Below are 23,198 nucleotides of genomic sequence, written 5' to 3'. Positions count from 1 at the left end.
GCAAAATAGGAGGCTGAGAAAAAGAATTCATAAAATAGCTCCTGGGCATGTTCACAAAAGCTAGGGCACCTTCTTGGTCTCACATTCATGCAAAGAACCCTATCATGAGTACAGTGCTGAGTCTCAGCCAGCACTGAAGGGACCAAGGATCATCTAACCCACCTCTTCCTTCCCTCTCCTCACTTCAGACCACGCCCTCCTGACAATGACCTGAGTCACCCAGACCACCAAGTCCCCATTTCTTAAGGACATAGCCTGGCAGTCACATGTCACTGCTGCAAGCTGTCAGCTTCCTCTCCTTCTGGACTGGTAAGTCAGTCTGACCATTTCATTCTTTCTTGATGAGTGACTGCAGTAATTCTTCCATGTTTTCTTCTCATATTTTTATTTTCTCCTTTTGAACTCACAGTTGGAATTGGATTGTCAAAATTGGAGCAGTCTGATGTATCTGTTTCTGCAGAAATAAAGAAAAGTGTTAACATAAATTGCAAGATATCCAGCACACAATTTTGAAACTGAAGTCATTCACTGGTACTGGAAGAAACGAATAAGACTTTTGAGCATCTGATTCAAGTTACCTCAACAAAATCCGCAGCTCGAGGTCCCTTGAATGGGATGAACAATAAAATTGAGGCAAAAAAGTATTCTCAAACTCTGTCTTCAGTTCTTACCATATATTCCATACAAAAAGAAGATGCAGCCATGTACTACTGTGCAGGGTGGTAATATAGCCAAGACTGGATGAAGATATTTGGAGAAGGTACAAAGCTCATAGTTTCTCCCTCCGGTAAGTAACGTTTCTCCCCATTTTTACTCTAGCAATGAAAAATAGATGCTTTTCAGAAAAAATCAAAACAACAACAACAACAAAAAAAACAATAATAATCAACCTTTCCTGACTCTACCAATTTCTTGGCCTCAGGACAGGAAAAGCAATTTTGCAGTTTTGGGTATTGGATATTGAAACAAAATTAGTTTGTACATGATTTCTTCCCCTCCCTGTAAGGAAGCAGATTGAAATTGTACATTTGGAATGCACAAACGCAGAAATGATAGCCTAAGGCTAGAAATTAAAATGTTTTGAGGACCATGTCTGTAGACTATTAGTGTAAATATTGTTGCTTCAAGAGAGTTTTTTTTGGTAGAAGGTCTTCAAAGTGAATCTTTAAAATGGATTTTGATTTCTTCTTCTATATATTATGAAATATAACACAGTACAGCTATCTCTAAATAATCTGCAAAATCTATATTCTTAATTTGATCTCACACCTGAGAACAGTAAAAAAATAATAATTCTTATAGTACATTACTATGGAATATAAATGATTCCATTTTCTTATTTCTCTAATTCTTTAGAAGGTAGGCTAAGAACAGTCACAGTTTATGGAGCAGTGAGTCTGGTTATACTGCCTGGAGAAGATCCTGTTTACTGGAATCTGCAAGTTCCATAAGCCATTTCTGTCCAAGGTGTGGGGATTTTACATACAAACTGAGTATCCCTAATCTAAAACTCTGAAATCCAAAAACCTCTGAAGATGACATTTCTGGTCCCAAGCATTTTGAATGATGAATACACAAACTGTATTGTGCCTGGTGGAAGAATTTGATGAAATGTCCCAATACCATAACTTTAAAGAGTTTCAGGACTTCCCTCCTTGCTCAACAGTCCAGTACAAGATTATTCGTATTTCATAGATGAAGACACTGAGGCATGTGGTCATTTGCTTTCATAGTTGCAGGACTAGTAACTGCAACTGTAGTCAAAGCTCTACTTGGACCATTATGGATTTTACCATTTTTAAGTTACATTTTTAATGTTCCAAATATTTATTCTGTAGCCTGACTTTTTACTTGAACCGTTTCATTGACTAATTAGTAGTTGTTCATAATTTGTATTTATTCATGCTTCTGTCTCTAATCATTGTACTGAAACACCTTTTTTCTGCCAAAAACATCATAGACATTCTATTGAATATGCATTTATTAAACCTTCAAGATATGATTCTCAGGGTATTTGTACAGAATGACAAGCTGTTCTGACATCATTTCATTAAATTTTATTTCTGTCACATTTGCTAGAATACTGAAACTGGTAAGAGCTTGGCAGCTGTACTGACTTTCCTTCCTCAGTTGCATAACTCAGAGCTGCCTGGTCACTCATGATGGGACAGCTACAGAAATGCTGGTTAGGCTTTTCTGATGAGCAGCACAGGGTTAATATTTAATGCTCCAGAAACCACAAGGGAATATTCAAGTCTTTTTCTACTAAGAAAATCTTAAGAATCATCAGTAAGTATTCACATTCTGGAAGAAATCAAGTCTATTATCAATGGGAATTATATTCCAAAAAGAATTTACATTATAATAATCCAGATACCCATTCTTCCATTCATATGAATCACAAAATCCCTATAAATCACATCAAATATACATTTTAAATGTTCCAATGCAATTACTATTGTTTCTCTTTGAAAGTTAAAGAAATATTAATTAACTTAATTGTACTATAGACCCAGAACTGATTTATTCATGAAATCCTTTAAGGAAGGAGATTTCTGGCAAATCCTAACAAATGATAAAATCGGACTTCACAACATATGTGATATTCGAGAACAGGCATAACCCAACCTGCCCAGGCAGAGTGGGTTGAGTTCTTAAAATCCTGATCCCAGTCTAATAGAATATGATTTTATTAGAGCTTTGTCTTTGGTGTAAGTTGGGCCAATTTTTATCTATTTATATAAATACTGTCAAAATATTGGTTGCAGGACAGATTCTGGCACAAAATTCCTGGAATTGCTCCAGGTGTGATCACTCATCACAGTGGGATCTCCAGAGAAGTCAGGTGACTTGTTCTAATTCCTCAGAGGCAGTATCTTCCCTGATCTGGCATGAGAGATATGAACAAGGAATTTAAAGTGTTATGGATCCCTGAGGGATGGAGAAATTATGCAGAAAGGTAGAATAAAAGTATAGTAGAATACATACTATTTTGTAACTGGAAAAAAAAAGCACATACCAAATTTTCAAATATGATGCTTTTCATTATAAAATTAGAAAAGGACATCAATGTTTCAGACCTTCAGAAGAAATGTGAAAAATTTAATGTATGTGGGTTTCCATGTTCCTTTTTTTTTTTCTTTTTGATATGGGAGATTGAACTCAGAGGCACTTTTAACATTAAGCTGCATCCTCAACGCTTTTTAAATTTTTTATTTAGAGACAGGTTCTCACTAAGCTGCTTAGAGACTTGCTAAGTTGCTAAGACATGCCTTGGACTTGTGATCCTCCTGCCTCAGCCTCCCAAGTCGCTGGGATAATAGGCAAGTACCACAATGCCTGGCTCAACATTTATTCTGAGAAACAGGAAACAATTCCCTTATACAGCACCACTGTTTCAGTGTCGTGGGGCTCATGACATCTAATGTTATGTATAGATAGGTTCCCTCAGCAGATAGATCAGGCAGGTAGCACACAGTGACCTAAAATGGTTTTGAGGACCAGGCCTCCTGCCATGTCTCTGATCATTCTTTTTCCTTGAAAGACCCAGTCAGCAATTCCAAGTCACACTTTGGCATGTGCTTGAAGGAAGACTGTTTGAGGTTAAACATTCTGGGGAAAACTTAGAATTCACAATGTGTTGTGCTGCTGGTTGAGAAGAGAGCCAGTATTTTGGACAGCACAAGGGAAGAGTTTCTACTCACTTACTGCACATCTGGTTTGAGCCAGGGCTCACTTAGATTGTCTTAATGGGGCAGATAAAACAGATGAGTGGGCTGGGGGGATAGCTCAGTCGGTAGAGTGCTTGTGTTGCAAGCACAAGTCCCTGGGTTCAATCCCCAGCACCGCCAAAACAAAAACAAAAACAACAACAACAACAAAAAACCACAGATGAGTGAAAGATACACATTTCCTATGATGATTGCCTTGGAAGTTCCAGGCATATTGGAGCAAAGTAGACTGCAAATTGAGGACAGAGGAATGACCCTTCCCCTTAATATCCTTGAATCTAATTGCAACCTCAAATGCTGAATTTTTATTGGTAAGGGCAAGGTTTGGTCCTTGGAAATTACAATATCATCTTGTGGAACACAGTCATAGTTGTCTTATGGCTACTATTAACAATGAAGTTGATAATGATTAAAACTTTCTGTGTTTCTATGGTATTTTTAATCCAATCATTTTTTTATATCTTGTTCCATTTTAGTCTCACTTTGGTACTAGTAGTAATGTTGAATTACTTTACACTCTCATCATTGTTTATGGATAAGTAACCAAAAACCCTGAAGGTGGTCAACTCACTCAGTCACAGAACTAGGTATGAGCAATATGAACAAGGACCAGAATCCTGGTCCCTGGCTTCTTAGAAATTCCAGGTCATCATGTTGCCACTAGAATTTGAAGAACACAAGACACTAAACTAATTCAACATTTTTGATGTGAGACAAATCACTGTGGGATTATGGTAGGAAAATCTCATTGTCACAGGTAAGTATTGGAGGACACAATACTTCCATGGTAATAGAGGATAGGCAAGGAATGATTAAACTGGAATAAAAGTAAGAATGTTTAGAAAAAGAAAGGAATGAGATGGAGTTTCTGTAGTAACTTTACAAGATATTTTTAATAGAAAGTTTTATATTAAAGGAGTACAGGGAAAACATTGTGCAAAGACTGTGATAAGATTTGGCTTTGTATACATGCAGACTTCTATGAAACACTCATATATAATGTAGACAATAACAACCTTGAAGAGTTTGACCTTGAGGCCTTGTGTATTATTACAGATTAGCCTGAGATGGACTCAGTAGAGTGGAGACGTTGTTGTCTATAATCATGGTCAGGAATCAGGCAGAGAAGTCTATTCTTTGCTCCTAGACTGACCTGGAGCTTCATTGGCTCCAGCTTCACCACTCACTGCTTAGTGAATGTGGAGGATCATTCTCTGGCTTCAGTTTCCTAATCCATAAAATGGGATAACAGTATGAACCCAGCAAGATTATATGGGAATTGAAGGAGATAATATGAATAGAGTTGTTGGCATATTGTTCAAACCATAATAAGTTTTCTGATCCAAATAGAAAGAGAGAAACTTCTCTACTATGGTAAGTTGTTTTTAGCCAAAAACATTTACTACAGAGCAGAAATTCTGCCAAGGACTCAGGGGTACTTCTAACTGCTTATATAGAAGGTTATCTTAACATTTACTCACAATAAAATTGAATCTAGAGATTCTTGTTTATCTTTAGCAGACTTTTTTATCACTTGGCAAGAAAAACTATACTAAAATGTTTCTTAAAATTTTTGTTGTTGTTTTATGTGTTTTGAATTTTAATACTTTATCTTAACTAATAATAACTAACATCAATATTTATCCTCTAATTTATTGTCAACATAAAAAGATTTTTGCTCATATTTGTCAGGAAAAAATTCATACAGAACTTTATCCTGACAAATAAGGTTCATACAGAAATAAGTTCATACAGAAAATGGTCTACATAAATCAGTTAAATAGTCTGAAACTTATCAAAAATCTGAAATATATATTAAAAGTGAAATATCTATAGCTCTGGATTTGAAGCGTGAAAAACAAAGTAGAAAATACTTAAATTCTTACAGGAAAATTCAAATATCTTACTTTCAACAGAAAATGCAGATGATATTTGATAAATTTATATGGAATTCATCCTGCAAATCTTAAAATACAAATAAGCTAGGCAACTGAACTCATGATGTATTATGATTTTGCAAATTAATATACATAAATGAATTGAACAGGTTCTGTCATTTTTAAAAATGAATTAAATACAAGGTAACTCTTCTATTCATTATTCAAATTAAATAGAGTGGCTGCATTTTATGCTTTATGAAAAAATTTGACCATGAAAAACACTCTTAATAAGTACATTTAAAAGTGAAGTTTTAAAGAACTTTGTCTTTCAAAGCAGAAAAAATTTACTTTCCATTACAATCAAATACGCTATTTAATGCCCAATTAACTGTTACATTGAGGATGTCAGAGATGTTTGAGATCCATTTTATCTTCAAAAGAATGAAACAAGTTTAGCTAAAGAAGGAGACAATGCATGGTGGGTTGCTGTGAAGAAAATTTTCAAGTTTAACATTTGAGTTTCAATTTTTGTATTATAATGAATCGGATGTATTCCCATGAAGAAACATATTCTTAAAATAAAAATTAGATTTGTTGATATATGGACTAGTGACTCAAACTATACAACTATAATACAGATTTGAAAAACTAATCTTATCTTTTATAATATGCTTTTTGAATTAAAAATAAAGCATGTGATGGAGAAGTATACAGTATCTTACTATGAGCACTTGTTGTCTATAATTATGGTCAGGAATCAGGAAGAGAAGTCTGTTCTTTGCTCCTAGGCAGACCTGGAGCTTCATTGGCTCCAGCTTCACCACTCACTGCTTAGTGAATGTGGAGGATCATTCTCTGGTTTCAATTTCCTAATCCATAAAATGGGATAACAGTATGAACCCAGCAAGATTACATGAGATCCAGCAAGATGTACAAAATTAAAATAAGCACAGTATAATTCAATTATATTTATAGCATGCTCAAAAATGTAGACATTATATGCTAACTGACTTTTGTGTAAAAATTGAGAACTTCAGTCTTTTCTTCTTAAACGAGGAAACCAATTATTTTTTTAAGAAATTTCCTGGGGTTGGGGATTTAGTTCAGCAGCAGAGCCCTTGTCTATCTTGCTCAAGGCCCTGGATTTGGTCCTGGGTCCTGGAAAAAAAAAAAAAAAAGGAAAAATAAAATTTGCCTGTTGGGCGTGGCCATGCAGGCTTTTAATTCTAGCAATTCCAGAGGCTAAGACGAGAGGATCATAAATTCCAGGTCAGCCTGGGAAACCTAGGGAGACCCTGTCTAAAAATAAAGATAAAAAGTACTGGGGAGCTGGGCACAGTGGTGCATGCCTGCAATCCCAATGGCTCAGGAGGCTGAGGCAGGAGGATCATGAGTTCGAAGCCAGCCTCAGCAACCTAGTGAGACCCTAAGCAACTTAAAAATCCTGTCTTAAAATAAAATATATTAAAAAGGGGCTAGAGTGTGGCTCAGTGGTTAAGCACCTCTGGATTCAGGCCCCAGTACCCTGCTCCCTGCCAAAAAAAAAAGGAAAAGAAAACTGGAGATATGTCTTAGTGGTAGAGTGCTCCTGGTTTCAATCTCCGGTACTGAAAATATAAAAGAAATTGAAGGAAGGGAAAGGAAAGAAAGAAAAGAAATGGCTTTGAATTATTATGCTCACTTCAACTAGTCCAAAGAGCAAAGTATTTGAATTTCAATTAGAAATCCAACATTTATCATTTCAGTCAATAGGTTATAAATAATTGTATAACAAATTAACATTCTAGACATTAATGATATACCATTGTAAACACATGATGCTTCATTTAATATTTTCTCATTATGTTTGCAAGAAACTCTGGAATCACAAATTTTACATTATAAAAATTACACACTCCCCTTATTCAGTAGGTTAAGATAAAGAGAATAATGGAGCTTCAAACAGTTAAGTAGCTTGTAGAGTAGATGCTAATTTTGGGAAAGACTCTGAGAGGTACATACGGACATGAAGATATGTATAGACCCTCCCAATTTATATTAAAGAACATAAGAAAAAACTTTCTTGGCATCTTCTTAGTCACACTTGAACTTGAAATGAAGACCCAAAATAAAATGAACATCCTGGAATGTTTTTTAAAGCAAAACAAAATTAGGTAAGCACATTAGTTGATAAGACTAGCACAAGGTCATTACTCAAAATAAATAGTAAATTGTTAAATAAAAGTTATGTCAATGTTGTGCTTTTGCTTCTGAATTCAAGATAGTATGAATAATTTGGAGGTGTAACTTTAAATACTGCCTAACCCAAAAACTTGGAGTAGTTCAGATGTGAAAGTGAAATGTTATAGTTAAGACACTAACAAGAAGAACTCCAGGGACCTCAAAACTGGGCATAGGATCTAGCTTTGAAACTAAGAGATCAGTTTGATAGACTGAAAGTATATGCCTATTAAAACTAATAATTGCATATTGTTTACCAAAAAGGGAAAAAAAGATAAAAAGAAAACCTATCTCCTGACATTTATTCATATGAGAAATAAGATAGATGGGCTGCATGCTAGAATCAGCTGAATGAAAACTGGTATGCACAGAACCGCACAGCATGAGAACATGAGCTACTTGGCCAGATAGCATAAGTGACAAAGGAAGGGCAAGGAAAGCACTTTAGAAGGGACCACAGAGCTTCATCTACAGAGAGATCACTACAGCAGCCTGGTCTCCTTTTTCTCCCTGTCATCTGCCTTGAAAACATGCTCTACCATGAGAAATAAAAAAATCAGTGGGTTCGTGAGTGTTGGAAGCTTTGGTTAGGAATAATTAAAAGTCATCCCTTTATTTTTTTTAATCCATTCATCTGTTGAAGGGCACCTAAGTTGGTTCCATAGTTTATCTATTGTGAATTGAGCTGCTATAAACATTGATGTGGCTGTGTCACATCAATGCTGATTTTAAGTCCTTTGGGTATAAACCGAGGAGTGGGATAGCTGGGTCAAATGGTGGTTCCATTCCAAGATTTCTGAGGAATCTTCATCATACTGCTTTCCATAATGGTTGCACCAATTTTCAGTTTCACCAGTAATGTATGAGTGTACCTTTTCCCCCACATCCTCGCCAACGATTATTGTTGCTTGTATTCTTGATAATTGCCATTCTGACTGGAGTGAGATGAAATCTTAGAGTAGTTTTGATCTGCATTTCTCTAATTGCTAGAGATGTTGAACATTTTTTCATATATTTATTGATTGTTCTGTGAAGTGGGGCACTAGGGGGAAATTTTATATTAGGTAGAGGGGAGTGAAGGGAGGGGAAGGAGTATGGGGGTAGGAAGGATAGTAGAGTGAAACAGACATTATTATCTCATGTACATATACGACGGCATGACCGATGTGATCCTACAGAAAAATGAGACATTATACTCCATTTATGTAGGATTTATCAAAATGCATAAATGAATTCTACTGTCATGTATAACTAATTAGAACAAATAAAACATTTTTTTTTAAAGTCATCTCCTTCTTAGCATGGGGAGAAAGGACAAAGGCCAGATTTGCTTCAAGGTTCTACCACTTCATAGCTGTGATTTGGGGAAGTTACTTAACCTCTTTAACCTCTCTCCACATCTTTCAATAAGGACAAGAGTAAGTACTTTGCAATGTATGCGGAGATGAAAGGCCACGGTGGGCACTAATTCAGTGGCAACTTGTCTTCTTGTTTCTCTGCACTAGGTTTTTTCAACCTGTGTAACAGTTCTGTTTCTCTAGTAATTCTTTTTGTTGATATTCCTTTTTCTCCGCAGATAAAATCTCTGATGCAGACCTTTCCCCCAAGCCCACGATTTTTCTTCCTTCAGTTTCTGAAATAAATCTCCACAAGACTGGGACACATCTTTGTCTTCTTGAAAACTTCTCCCCTGATGTTATTAAGGTATTTTGGAAAGAAAAGGGTGGTGATAGGATTCTGGAATCCCAGCAGGGAGATACCATGAAGACTAACGACACATACATGAAGATGAGCTGGCTAACTGTGACTGAAGAGTCAATGGATAAAGAGCACAGGTGTATCGTCAAACATGAGAATAACAAAGGAGGAGGCAATCAAGAGGTTCTCTTTCCTGCAATAAAGAAAGGTATGCATGTTTAAATGTAAATATAAACTTCAGAAATTTTAATATTCTTTTTCTCAAAAACTTCTCTTGTTCTTAATTTTGAGATTGTGCCTCACTGCTTTGCCCAGGCTCATCTTGAACTTGTCACCTTCCTCACTCAACCTCCTCTGTAGGTGCGACTACAGGTGTCCAGCTTTGGAAAACTTGTTTGATAAAAAAATGTTTCCTACCTTTTCTATGATGTATTAATGTAAAACAGTATAAATTCTTCTTAAACATCATTACATTTAATGGTAGCATATGCCCTGCTCTTTCACCCAATTAGAATGACTTAGTCTAGAAAAAAGAATTTTTCCTAAACTTTCCAGCCTTTGTTTTGTCATGCAAAATGTTAAGATCTCATGATTTTTTTTTTTTTTTTTTTTTTTTTTTACAAATTGTTAAATGGTTTGTAGGAAAAAACAGGGCCACCATATAACCTGGTGATGGATCTCTTGCCAAGCATGTGAGAGGTCCTGGGTTCCATCATGTTTGTGCTGCAAACAAAACAAAACAAAAAAAGAAAACAAATAAAACAAAACTACAAACAACACACAGCAAACACCTAGCAACTTAGTACATGAGAATGCTAAAAGGAGTTTGCAGGTTTGAAGACTTTAGGAAGTAAGAATAGTCCTGGGTGTTAAACCGGTGTCCAAATGCCCCAAAGTGGCCACGGAAAGCAATCGTTCATGGGTTATCCCAGTGGCTACATCCCTTTTAAATCAGTAGAAGAAATAGAGCAGAACATGTGAAGACCCAGATTTTCCAATCAACCTTAGTTTTGCAACGACAAGTGAGGTCCGAATAGTTGTCCTGGGGATATGCATGATTTGGAATAATAGGGCTGCTTTCCATTTCAGGTTATCTTGGGTATTATATTGCATTTGTGGTAAAAAAGAAAAAAAAACTTATCTTGAATGAACTTCTACTTCTTCAAGAGTGGAAAAATTATATATGAATGATACTTATTGAATTATAGCCTGTAATCATGGAGCTCAGACTTTTAATGCCTTCCTGTCTCTCTGTGGAACTGATTATATATATTTATTACTTGCACATAAAGCTATATGTATATACACAAACACTTTTGCTTCCACTGTCAAATATTGGGTATGAGTAAGTGACCAGTTCTTGTTTCATTTCTGCCAGATGTCACCAGGACTGAAGCTTGCTCTAAAGATGAAAACAGTAAGTTTTAGTGTATTTTTCATCATGTCATACTTTAGCATTTTTCTCTCTTGCATATGTTAACTTTTGTACTTTCCTGGCTTAATGCAGAAAAACAAGAAGGACTAGATATTACAGAATAGATTGAGTCATGTATTAAATTAATGCATCATTTCTAGGCATGATATTAACACAGTCCACTACAGATTTGGGGAAGAAATGACTTCAATTACAGGTTACAGTGACATGCTATGTATCATTTCAACAAAAATACTTCTATTGCTTCTAATGATTTGGGAAAAGGTGATTTCAAGTTATTTCTGGTTTAAAAAAATGTTCTAGATAGGTATTAATAAAGTAAAGTGGCACTTGCTGAATGCTTTTTGTGCAGAGGTTCCTGGACTGTGTTCTGCATGCATTTTTTTTTGTTTAATCTTCATAATACTCCCATCGTGTGGTATGATAGTTCCCCCCATTTTACAGATGAAGGTGATGAGCTACAATTAATTATATCACTTGCACATGTCACACAGCCAGACCTTGGGTTTCAACTCATGCCTTCAAATGAAGAGTTACTCAGTTCTCTATTCTTCCTCTAAGATAGTCTCAAAGTAAGAAATTCCAGAGTCTTCGTCTTAAGGCAAGATGGACACATGGTGGGGGTTGGAAGTGCAGGGACCTCAGCAACCACAGACTGAACTGTTCCCCCATTCTCGTAATCATCAGTTGTATCTACTGGGGTGAGGGACTTTCACTTTGTAATACTTTGCTCATCTACCAACAGAGAATAATTTGCCAGACTCACCTACATTGAATATGAATGTCTGGCAAAGGGTATCTTTAGCAAGCTGAGAATAAGTTCTAGTTTCTGGCCCTTTTCTCCCTTCATACGCACATATATGGTTGGAGGCATTAGTTCCAGCCCTGCTCACCTTTCCTCTGTTACCAGTGTCCCGGATCTGAATCTCAGCTGCCACACCAGCAAGGAGAGCCTGGAACCCACATCTGACCTAGAGCAGGGAGTTATGGACACATTTCTTGACATTTCTTTCTACACTCAGGGTCAATGATTCTTGAGTTCTGATCTATGAAGATGGAACATGTATGTGGAATTTTCCACAGGAAGAGACCTGTCCTTGTGGCTCATTGATTAACTACTGTGGCCCACTGTCATTATCTTTAGTTCTTATATGAATCACATATTACTTGTAAAACTTCAAAGGATATTATGTATAATTACCCCAAAATGCTACAGCATCAACAAGACATTCAGATAAGAAAGGTGACTGTGACCCAGCAACCTATTGTCTCCCGAAATTTTGCATAACTACTTTCTTCTATTTTTCATAGTGCCCTCTTCTCTAAAATCTCCCACTTGCTCTGCTGTGAACACCACCAAACTCCACCAATTAATCCCTCTAATGGTCCCATTGCATGCAGGCATAGTCTGCAATGTCTCACATGCTTCTAAATCAGCAACTCAAATTTATACTTAGGATTAATCTTTTGATGTCTAGGTCATTTATTGCCCTTGGAAATGTGGAATCGCAGAGTAGATAAGAATGTCTTCTTTAAAGTCAGATTGCTGGGGCCAAAATCAGGGACTGCCACTTAATAAATGCTTGACATCAATAAAATTACTTTTATCCATACCCTCAGATCTTTAGTGTGCAGATGGGAATGGAGATAATTTTTCTTCTTCTCAGAGCTAGTTTTAAAGATTAAATAAAACTAAATCTTTAAATGCAAAGCTCTTAGAATACTGTTTGGCATTTGGTTAGTAGTTAGTGAATATTATCTACTATTTTTAGTTTGAGACATATTGGAGTTGAAGAAAATCTAAAACCTAATCATTACACGTTTGACCCCTATGGACCTCAACATTAAAAATGAACCTTACTTTTTGTCATTGAGAAGGTTCTGAGTATGGCAAAAGCTGTTAATGGACTTGACTTGCAAGCTGAATCTTGCTGTTGTTGGTTCAGGTGGGGGTGATAAATGTTGACTTTTGAGGTTTGGTGTAGGTGGTGTCACTTCAGTGCAGGTCACTAAAAATAAACATCTGTGGCACCCTCCCCCATGAGGGGGTTCTTTCCTGTCAAAGAAGAGGGGAAACGAATTGCACATTTTTTTTTTTTTTTAGGTACACTGAGACTGCAGCTCACAAATACCTCTGCCTACTACACCTACCTCCTCCTGCTCCTCAAGAGTGGGATCTACTTGGCCATCGTCACCTATTGTCTGCTAAGAAGAACAGCTGTCTGTAGCCATGGGAAGAGCTCCTAACAGAGAGTGGAACAACAGGGTCATGTTGTGTTCTTCGTTTATTGTCTAGTAGAGTGTCTGCTGAGGAGCTGTGTGGGCTTGCTTGCTAAACGTGGGCTTCTTAATTTCTTATGTGTATTACTTTGTCCTTACTGCAGGAGGGTTTCAAACTCACTCAGGTACTCAGGAACTTCACTGTAACAACAAAAACTAACCTATGGTGGCCCCTAATTCCTTTGTCTCCACAGTCCCCAACAGCCCCTCCAGCCAGCCCAAATCATGGCAGCTTTGGTGAGGACAGAGTGCTGCTTCTAGTCATGCCCTTAGTGCCTTTTAAGCAGAGACCATCTTAAAGTGTTCCATTCTAAACACCCCAAAGCAGCTTCTTTGCTACTTTATTTTAGACTTTTCATAATAGACACAATATATTTTTTAAAACTTGAATGTCTACATTTGTTCATGCATATTTCAATATGATGAAATTGAATTGAAAGTCCACTGCGAGAAACAAATAATAAACATTCTAATTGGGGTGAGATGAAATCATAAGGTATTTTCGATTTACATTTTTCTTATTACTAGAGATGTTGAACATTTTTTCATATATCTGTTGATTGCTTTTAGATCCTCTTCTGTGAAGTGTCTACTCATTTCCTTAATCCATTTATTGATTGAGTTATTTGTATTCTTGGTGTAAAGTTTTTTGAGTTCTTTATAGATTCTGGAGATTAGTGCTCTATCTGAAGTGTGTGGGGCAAAGATTTTCTCCCACACTGTAGGCTCTCTCTTTACATTGTTGATTGAAGGACCTCAAATCAGCATTCTACAGTAACACAGCCACATCAATGTTTATAGCAGCTCAATTCACAGTAGCTAGATTGTTGAACCAGCCTAGATGCCCTCCAATAGATGAATGAATGAAGAGACTGTGGTATACATATACAAAGGAATATTATTCAGCCATAAAGAAGAATAAAATTATGGCATTTGCAGGTAGATGGATGGAGTTGGAGAATATCATGCTAAGTAAAATGAACCAGTCGCAAAAAAAACAAAGGGCCAATGATTTCTCTGATAAGTGGTTGATGAAAAATAATGTGGGGTGAGGTATGGGAAGAATCGAGGAAGGATGGATTGTGTAGATGGAAATGAAGATGAGGAGAGCGGGCAGGGGGAGGAAAAATAATAGAATGAGGCAAACATCATTACCCTATGTACATGTATGTACATGTACATGTATGATTATGCAAATGGCATGTCTCTACTTCATGTACAACCAGAGACACTATAGTTGTACCCCATATGTGTACAATGAATCAAAATAAAAAAATAAAAATAAAAAATTTGTTTCCTTTAGATCTACTCCTTGATGCTCCTGCACTAACCACACCTCCTTCAGCCACATGCTGTCCCTCTGTTTAGAGATGGGGAACCCTCCCTGCCCTGGGAAAGCAGACACAAAGGCAGGAATCTTTGAGATCACTGAGAACTTTGTGGGGCTGACAGCACTGGCTGGGCACTAGGCAGCCTCTCCTGTGGTTTAAAATCTGAGCCCCTTCCCTCCCCCAGTGCAGCTGGGCAGCCCTGAACTTGAGCAGTGCAGGGAGGGAGAGAGCTGGTGGGGGGGACACAGAGTGGGTGGGGGTGGGCACTGGTGTGGCTGATGGTGTTTTATTTTCTCAGGCTTCTTTGTTTCTGTGCTCTGTCAAATGTGGTTGATTCTTGGAAAAGGCTCGGAGTCAAACCAGCCCCTCTGGTTAGGGTAGTGCAAGGACAGCTGGGGTGTTAGAAGAAGAGTTGAGGGCAGTTAAACCACCACCAACTTTGTCAGTTTTGGAAAGCCTCAACTAGTGGAAGGAAGCATCCACCTTTACACAGTTAGGCAAGGATGGGACCTTCTCTCCTGCTGTGGTATGCTGGGCTTTCTGGGTTGGATATGCAAAGTGTGTTATATCCTCTGTGGGAGGGGTTGGAATCTCATGCTCAGGATTGTTCAGACAACACACCTTCTGTCCACTCTCCTGATACTGTTCTGTTTTTTTCTTTGTTTTTTTGTTTGTTTGTTCATTTTTGCTTTTGTGGTATTGGGGTTCCAATGCAGGACTCGAGCATACTCTCTCTGCACCCTATGGCTGAGCTACATCCCCACCCCTCCTGACACTGTTCTGAAGGAAAGAGCGAAGGACAACTGAAGCTCCAAGATAATACTTAACAGTCTACCAAGTGTCTGACTTTTCTCAGGTATTTGATTTGAGGATTCTGGTATCTTTTGGTAACATTTTCTAAGTATAGACCAAGCAGAAAAACCCATATCCCTGAAGTCATTAGCATAGGTACCCGTACATGTGGGCAACAGCAATGCGCTGCAGGAGCATAGAGACACTGAAGCCCTGAGTTCAAAGGCATCATTGAATATCATACACAGAATCAAATAGTCCCTTTTCAGAGAAAACATGACATCAGATTCAACCATCACATAAATAGTGTGTGGAGTCAATCAGAAGAGGGAAGTCAACTTACAGATATAAATGAAGGTGGTCAAGGCCGTAATAAGGAGCTTATCTCAGGACAAGATCATGGCAGCAGTAGCAATCTGAAAACTCTAAACTTCAGAGAGATCTGTTTCAACAAGAAGACGCATTCTCCTGCAGGGCTCTGCCTCCCACCATGTGTGTGCTCAACCTGCTTCAGCTCTGAGCTCTCCAGGCTCCTGGTTTCTCCTCCTCTGCAGAGGTCCTGCCCTCAGCAGCCACAGGGGGCGCTAGAGAACTGGGCTGAAGCAGAGAGGCAGGTTCTCCTCCCAGCACCACTCCTTGTTGGTAAACAGCTGGGTTGTCTTCTCAGGCAGCTAGCTCCTCAGTTACTTCCCCCTGCCTCTGACTCAGTCAGGAGGATCAGCTATAAGGCACTGTTGGAGGGATCATTTCCATTCTGAGCAGGATTTGAGTTTTGAGAGGATTTTTTTCTCCTGTTATCATCTGGTCCTTTTCCTTCTAAGCCCTAGGGAAGAAGGCATGTGGATTCTAGCCCTACTTCTAGAGGTCCTGCCTCCTGGTAAGCATGTGGCATAGTATTTTTCCCCCATTGGCAAGCCATAGTAAAGAATTCACATTCTCCTTTCTCATTAATTTTTATTGTTGTTACCATTCCAGGCAGTCAAACATTTTCCAGTTTGGAAGGGAGAATGATGTCAATCACAAGTTCACCTGGGACATATGTGGCAATCTCTTGTGATTTACATGAAGCAAGGAACTATGTCCACTGGTACCAATTCAAGGAGGGGAAGGTTCCACGATGACTTCTCTACTTTAATACTTTGAATTCCAAGGTTGTGGTGGACTCAGGAATCAGTTCAAGGAATATGATGCTTATAAAGTCAGAGATGGGAGATGTAAATTCGTAGTACGAAATGTGGAAGAAAGTGACTCTGCTGTGTATTACTGTGCCTACTGGACGAGCACAGTGGTTCAGACCTGCCTTTATCTGTACTCAAGATGTTGCTATGTCTGCTCCTGGTACACGGTTAGATCAGCTCCCATTCCATTTCCAGCCCCTGACCTCACTGTGCTCTGAACAAAGGGAAACCATGAACCCAAACCTAACTCCCACCCTCTATCTACCCCACCCCCCTCTCAACAGTTATACCCTGCCCCCATTTGCACCCCAAGACCAAACTCCTGAACTGCTGTCTCCTGTCCTGGCTAAGCATTGTGGCTGACAGCATTATTCTTTCAGGTCTCGTAGGGCCTGGTGGAGGCACATTCAATCTGCTGGCTAGGAACACAAGGTCTCTTAGGGTTGATCAGTTAAAGGTGACATTTAGGTGAGAATTGTGGAAGGCAAGTTGCAGTTCCACTGTGTCATTTTTCCAGCCAAGACCTACAGATAAAGTCTGGGAATGACTGATTCATTACTCAGAATTATGAAAAAGATAGAATGAAATATTTGCGCTTCATGAAGACCTCATGTTGGTAGTCATAATTCTTATTATTTGGAACAAACTGATATTTCCCTCACCATAAGCAACCATGGTACTGCTGGTATAAGTGAGAACAGAGGAAAAAGTGATTGTTGTACATATGCTAACTTTTGTATCTACCCACATGTCAGAGAACATTACTTCAAGAAATTGAGTTGCAAAGATCTAGTTGGCCATTTTTGTTTGTTTGTTTGTTTAAAAAGAAGGTTTATTGCTTTGCTGGCAAAGGAGAGACACAGGGAACTCCTGTGTGATTCTGCCCATCAGCAGGGACAGGGAGCTTTTAAAGAGATGACTCAAAGACTACATTCCATGTGTTCTCTGTCTGGAGTTGTAATTCTCTTGTTAACTTGGGAGATAGTTCTGAGATCTTCTGGTATCATTCCCAAGGTCTGGATTATTTTGTTCCTATTGTGTGTGTGTACTCAAGGACACATAAATCTGCCTAGGATGGGGAAGAAAGGTAATCCTGTTTCTCCTGAATTTAGGGATGGGGAAAGATTAGGGAGAAGCAGGGAGAAAAGAAGAAAAAGAAACATGTCCATTTTAAAAATAAGTAGCAGTGGCAGAGCAGCAAGGGCCATATTCAAAGCATAAAGTGGACCACTGTTATGGTTCCCCACTGTCAATTTCCACCTTCCATTTCTATGGAAAAATGGATCAGGACATCTCCAAACTGCTTCCTGCTGAAAGTGGGTGAAGTTGGGGGAAGTAACACAAAGTCCTTGTTCTTTCTCAGGTGGGGTGTGGATAGTTAAGAGCATCCAGCATCAGAGCAGTCTAGAGGTCCACAGTGGCAGATGGCACGTATCTGGACAAGTCATATAAAGTCATACACAGGGATCATGCAAATAGCCAAAGTTGTCATGACTTTCCTGAATCAGTTTCCTTTTTCTCAAAGTGTACCATGATGGAACGAGCAACCTGTACTGTTCAGGGAGAGAATGTGGGAGTGCTCCAAAGCCAAAGGAGCTTAGGCAACTGCTGGGATGGTCCCTTAGTCCCTCCCTTTATTCACAGGAACAACTCTTCTGGTTTGACCTGAGGCAAGCTCACCTGTCTCCTAACTCTCCTGCAGTTGACTCTCAACAAGTTCACCAGCACCATGAATCCTCAGCATGGAAGTGGGTTCCTTGGAGAGCCAGGACTGCCCAAGAAAGTCAGGGTCTGCTATCGGTCTGCTCTTGGGTCCCATCTGGGATGCCAACTTTGCTGCCAAAAAGTTTGGTCCTTGTCCCTGATGCCAATCTGATAATGAGTATACGGTTTTGTGATAAAGGAAAAAGAAGGTTTATTGTGTAGGTTAGCAAAGGAGAAACAGGGAACTCCTGTCCCAAAGGCTGTGATTCTTTCTGGTTGGCTATTGTTAGTGATTCATGAACCAGGTGGCATCACTGGAACACAAATGGGAGCTCTGATGGGTGTGACAAGTGTTGGTGATTGCAAGACAGTGCAGGGAGCACATTGGTGACATCAGGTTTCTCTCCTTGTCTGCGTGGTGTAAGGCCTAGTGACTTCCTTACCATGCCTGCAACTGTTGACTGAGCCCCTGTGATTGGTTGATGTGAATCCCCTATTAATCTCTTTCTTTTCATATTGTTTGCAAATTGGCTTGTTTGAGTTTTTAGTGGTTATTTCCTGATTTCTCAGAAGGTTCAATGTTAAAATTAAACAACTTAGGTTTTAGGGTTTTCCTTTTGTTTTGTTTTTGTCTTTTTGATACCAGAGACTGAATCCAGGGGTGCTTAAACACTGAGCCACATCCAAGCCCCGTTTTTTTATATGCATGTTTTATATATAAAATAAATAATATTTTATATAAATATATTAACACATTTTAATACATTATACATATTGATACATATTAACACATATATAATATATTAATACATATTAATACATATAAAATATAAAATATTTTATATATTAGAGACAGGGTCTTCCTGAGTTGCTTTAGGGTCTCACTAAGTTGCTAAGGCTGGCTGGAAACTCATGATCCTCCTGCCTCAACATCCTGAACTGCTGGGATTACAGGTGTGCATCTCGGTGCCTGGCAACAGTGTAGGTTTAACGAGAGGGATTCTTTGCACAGTGACTCCATTTTGGGTTAATCTGTTAATTTCCTTGTACACAAGCACAAGCTCCATCTCTGTAGACAACCTCCCACAAATTTTGTTTAACATACCTCCTGTTGAAATTCACCCTACAGTCAATCTATTCTCTTCTAAAAGAACAAAGCTAAACTTTCTATCCACTTCTACCCTCTTTTATTGACAAAGACATGCCATTAACTAGATTTTCTATCAAATTATCATTTTTCTCAATAGTTAAAATTAACAATCTCTTTGATTAACAATCATATCAAGATATTGTATTTTTAAAAACAAAAAGTCATACAGGGAAAGGATGATTGCTACCTATTCAGCCATGTTTAGTGTTGTAAAGTTAATCCGGATAAGAGGAGATTGAACAGTGCTGGAGGGCTTGACTGTGATTATCAAGGGAAATAGGTTTGTAGAAATTTTAAATTTCATGTTCTGAAATTTCATTTGTTAATGGCATAGAGACATGCAATAGATTCTGCAAGTGTATGTGTGCATTTTACCCAAGAGTCTTGCTGAATCATCTCGTTAATTTTTATTTTATTCGTTGCTTCTTTAATTTTTCTCAAATTCTTTAATTTTTTAATGTTACCTGCAAATAAAGGCAGTTTTATTTCTATTTGACATTCCTAACATTTATTAATTTTGCATCCTTAATGCCCTGGTTGAGACTTCTGGTCCAATATTTAATAAAAGTGAAGTGACTGGCATCCTTGTCTTAGCCCTCATCTCAAAGGAAAAGATGCATGTGTTTCAGACTCAAGTATGTCACACAGTGACCACTTCTTGTATGGGTTTGTGTCCCTCGTTACTTATTCATGTTTCAGTTTAAATGTATTAGCCAAATTCTACCATTTACCCTCAAAAGATCCTGAATATGGCATTGCTAGACTTATTCCTAGCTATTTTACACTACTTACTGGTTTGTGTATGATAAAATTTTGCTATATACTTCTCACTCTTTATTGCTGTGATATAGAACTGCTGCTGATTATTTTCTGTGTCAATAGTCTATTAAAAACTGTGGTGAATTTTGGTACTAGGCTTATTTATATGAAAGTTTTCTACTTTGTAATATTATCATTAGCAAATCATGACATTTTTGCCTTTTTCATTTAAACATGCAAAAATAGAAAATGTTTTTTGTATGTTACCTAGCATATACAAAAATGAACAATTTTAAAATTCAAGATTACTAATACAAATAGTGGTTGTTTTAGTCAGTTTTTTTCCTTGCTGTGACCAAAAGACATGACAAGAATAATTTTAGAGGAGGAAAAATATATTTGGGGGCTCAGTTATCTCAGTCCACAGACAGCCAACTTTATTGCTCTGGGTTCAAAGAAGGACAGAACATCATGGCAGAAAAGTGTGATAGAGGAAAGTGGTTCAGAACAAGACACCAGAAAGCAGAGTGAAAGAGAGAGGGAAAGGGAGGAAAGGAGGGAGGGACAGGGGCAGAGAGAGAGAGGTGGGAAGAGAGAGGGAGTACCTAGGCACTCCCTTCACCACAGACAAAATATAAATCCCAGAGACATACCCCCAATGACCCCTCTCCTCCCGCCACACCCTACCTGTCTACAGTCACCACCCAGTTAATCCCTATCAGGGGATTAACACTCAGATTAGGTTGACTAGGTTAAGTTTTTCATAACCCAATCATTTTACCTCTAAACATTATTGCATTGTCTCACACATGAGATTTGGGGGGACACCTCATATCTTACCATAACCGAGTGGGTATTCCCATCCTGCCTCAACTGTTCCTGGTCCTGTGCCATTGAAGGAGTCACCTGCATTTCTTTTCTTCCCTTCACAGTGAGTAGCAGAGAGGCCCCTGGAACAAGACCTCTCTCCTGTCTTCAAGTTTCTAAGCTTTGATGACTTCTTAGCCAAGTGGGAATTTATAGTGCACTACCTATGACTTTCTTTTTAAAAAGGTGTTGCTCATCTCACATCTGTTATAAAAGCTATTGACTAAAAATCAGAAGACTAATAGTGCTGTTAAAAATGTGAAGAAAAGAAAATCATTAGATATTTTTCATAGTAATGTAAATTGATGTAGTTATTATGGAAAATGTTAGGGAAGTTCTTCATAAAATGAAAAGCAGAACTTCTAGTAGGTGTGAGATTGGGGAAACAGGCAGTCAGGTGAGGGTCGTTAAGGAGGATGGATGTCAGGACCACCATTTGAGGTATGCTCCACTATTTGATATGCTCCAGCACAACTAACAACATCTGTTTCCCAAAAGGGACAAAAGATCTCCATTTTTATGAAAAAAGTTAACTTCACCATTCAGCCTGAGTGCACACGTAGGACAATTAAAATCTCAAGGACAGGTTACAGGGAGTCAGTCAACTTCCTGTTGTGTGCCTTTAAAAGAGGGGATGTGGAAAGACCCTGGTGGCACTCTTGCCCCTCCCACAGCCAGCCTCTGTTGGGAACTTTCTACACTCAACATTTATCTCCTCTTTAATGAATTTCTGCTTCCTTGTTTATCTTGGCATTTGAGGTGTTCATTCTTAAACATCTGGGAACCTGGACCCAATTTCTTCTGGAAACCGTGGCAATCCCATTTGTGAGTACATAAACAAAGGAAATAAAATTACTCTCTCAAAAAGATGTCTGCTCTCCCATGTTCTTTGGTGAATTCTTCCCAACAGAGAGGATATGGAAAACACTTAAATGTCTGTGATGGATGAATGGAGAAAGGCAATGTGATTGATGGGCACATGCACTCACACACAAACAGGCACACACACACACACACACACACACAGAGGAATCTCCAAAAAGTTATTCAATATTTAAAAAGAACAAAGTTCTTCCATCTGCAAACAACACAACACAGCCTGAAAGACATTAGGCTACATGAAATAAACCAAACAGAAGAACATAAAAACAGTATATGGTTCTCTTATGCATGAATTTGCAAAGCTAAACTCATAGAACCAAGATTTAGAGGTAAGTTTCCACACGTAGCCTTTGGATCTTCACATAGGGTTCCTTGTGTCCTCTTATGCTCTTACCACCCTCTGCGTGGCCACCCAAAGCAGCCTGAGGTCTGGGTCCACCAGAGTGGTTTCCTTTGGGACAAGAGCAGGAGGACTCAGTTTGGGAGATAGTGTGTTTCCCTCATTCAACCCCATGTTTCTCTTTTACTGGAAACCATGAGTGTCTTGCTGAGAATCCCCCAAACCTTGCCAAAGGCTGAGAAGGCCCAGCCTGGCTCCTCCTGGACTACAGCCTGCCCAAGGGTGGTGTCCTAGTGCTTTCAGTATGTGTCTAATTTAGATGATTGTGCCCTACACCATCTGGAGGAGAGCACAGACATGACATACCAGGAAGAGCAGTAGAGAAAAGGAAAGAAAATGTGTATGAAAAGAGTGTGTGGCTGCAGGTTTGGTCCAGATTTTATCAAGTAATTAATAAAAGTGAGAATAATAATTAAGAGATATAGTTGTGAATCCTGACAACAAAATATAAAATTTATTTTCATGACACAATTGGTGGCAATAGATTTTTATCCCCCAAAGAAATATTTTCTTGTAGGTAGAAATCTGAAAAACAGAAAAAAATAGAAAGAAAAAGATTGCCATTTTTCTTACCACCCCATTGCTTACCATCTACATTGCATATCTCTTTAAATAGGTTATTTCACTCTGCTAATGTTGGCACACCTGTCAATTTAACATTTGGGCTTGATGTCTATAGAAGGTATAAAATGGTAGTATCAAAATATTCTTTGATCAAAAAATTCCATTAGCTTTATATATGACCATCAAATCACTAAACCAGCACAACCCAAAGCCTGCCTCTGGAGACATGGGAAACAGAACCTTGGTTGCTATGCGCAAGACTGACTCTCAGGTGCTACCCCAGAAGAAGAGCTCAAGAACTGGGTCTGGTTGCAAGAACCCCAGGAC

General features: G+C 38.4%; 1 long non-coding RNA gene and 1 gene segment (V, D, J or C); both read left to right on the top strand.

The window, feature by feature from the left end:
• The first annotated feature begins 249 nt into the window (after nucleotides 1–249).
• On the top strand, nucleotides 250–13,810 carry LOC124991108 (T-cell receptor gamma chain C region DFL12-like). The segment is given in 5 exon segments: nucleotides 250–309; nucleotides 410–787; nucleotides 9,408–9,737; nucleotides 10,908–10,946; nucleotides 13,069–13,810. Coding segments are annotated over 4 exon segments (605 nt in total).
• A 1,102-nt stretch (nucleotides 13,811–14,912) lies between these two features.
• On the top strand, nucleotides 14,913–18,935 carry LOC124991593 (uncharacterized). Its single transcript, XR_007109904.1, has 3 exons — nucleotides 14,913–15,431; nucleotides 16,189–16,244; nucleotides 16,343–18,935. It is a non-coding gene; the product is annotated as an uncharacterized LOC124991593 (long non-coding RNA).
• Nucleotides 18,936–23,198: the final 4,263 nt, after the last annotated feature.

This window comes from Sciurus carolinensis, chromosome 8, assembly GCF_902686445.1.
Source record: "Sciurus carolinensis chromosome 8, mSciCar1.2, whole genome shotgun sequence".
Lineage (NCBI taxonomy): Eukaryota > Metazoa > Chordata > Mammalia > Rodentia > Sciuridae > Sciurus > Sciurus carolinensis.
Note: the sequence above shows the minus strand (reverse complement) of the source record. Positions and strands in the feature narration are given on the sequence as shown.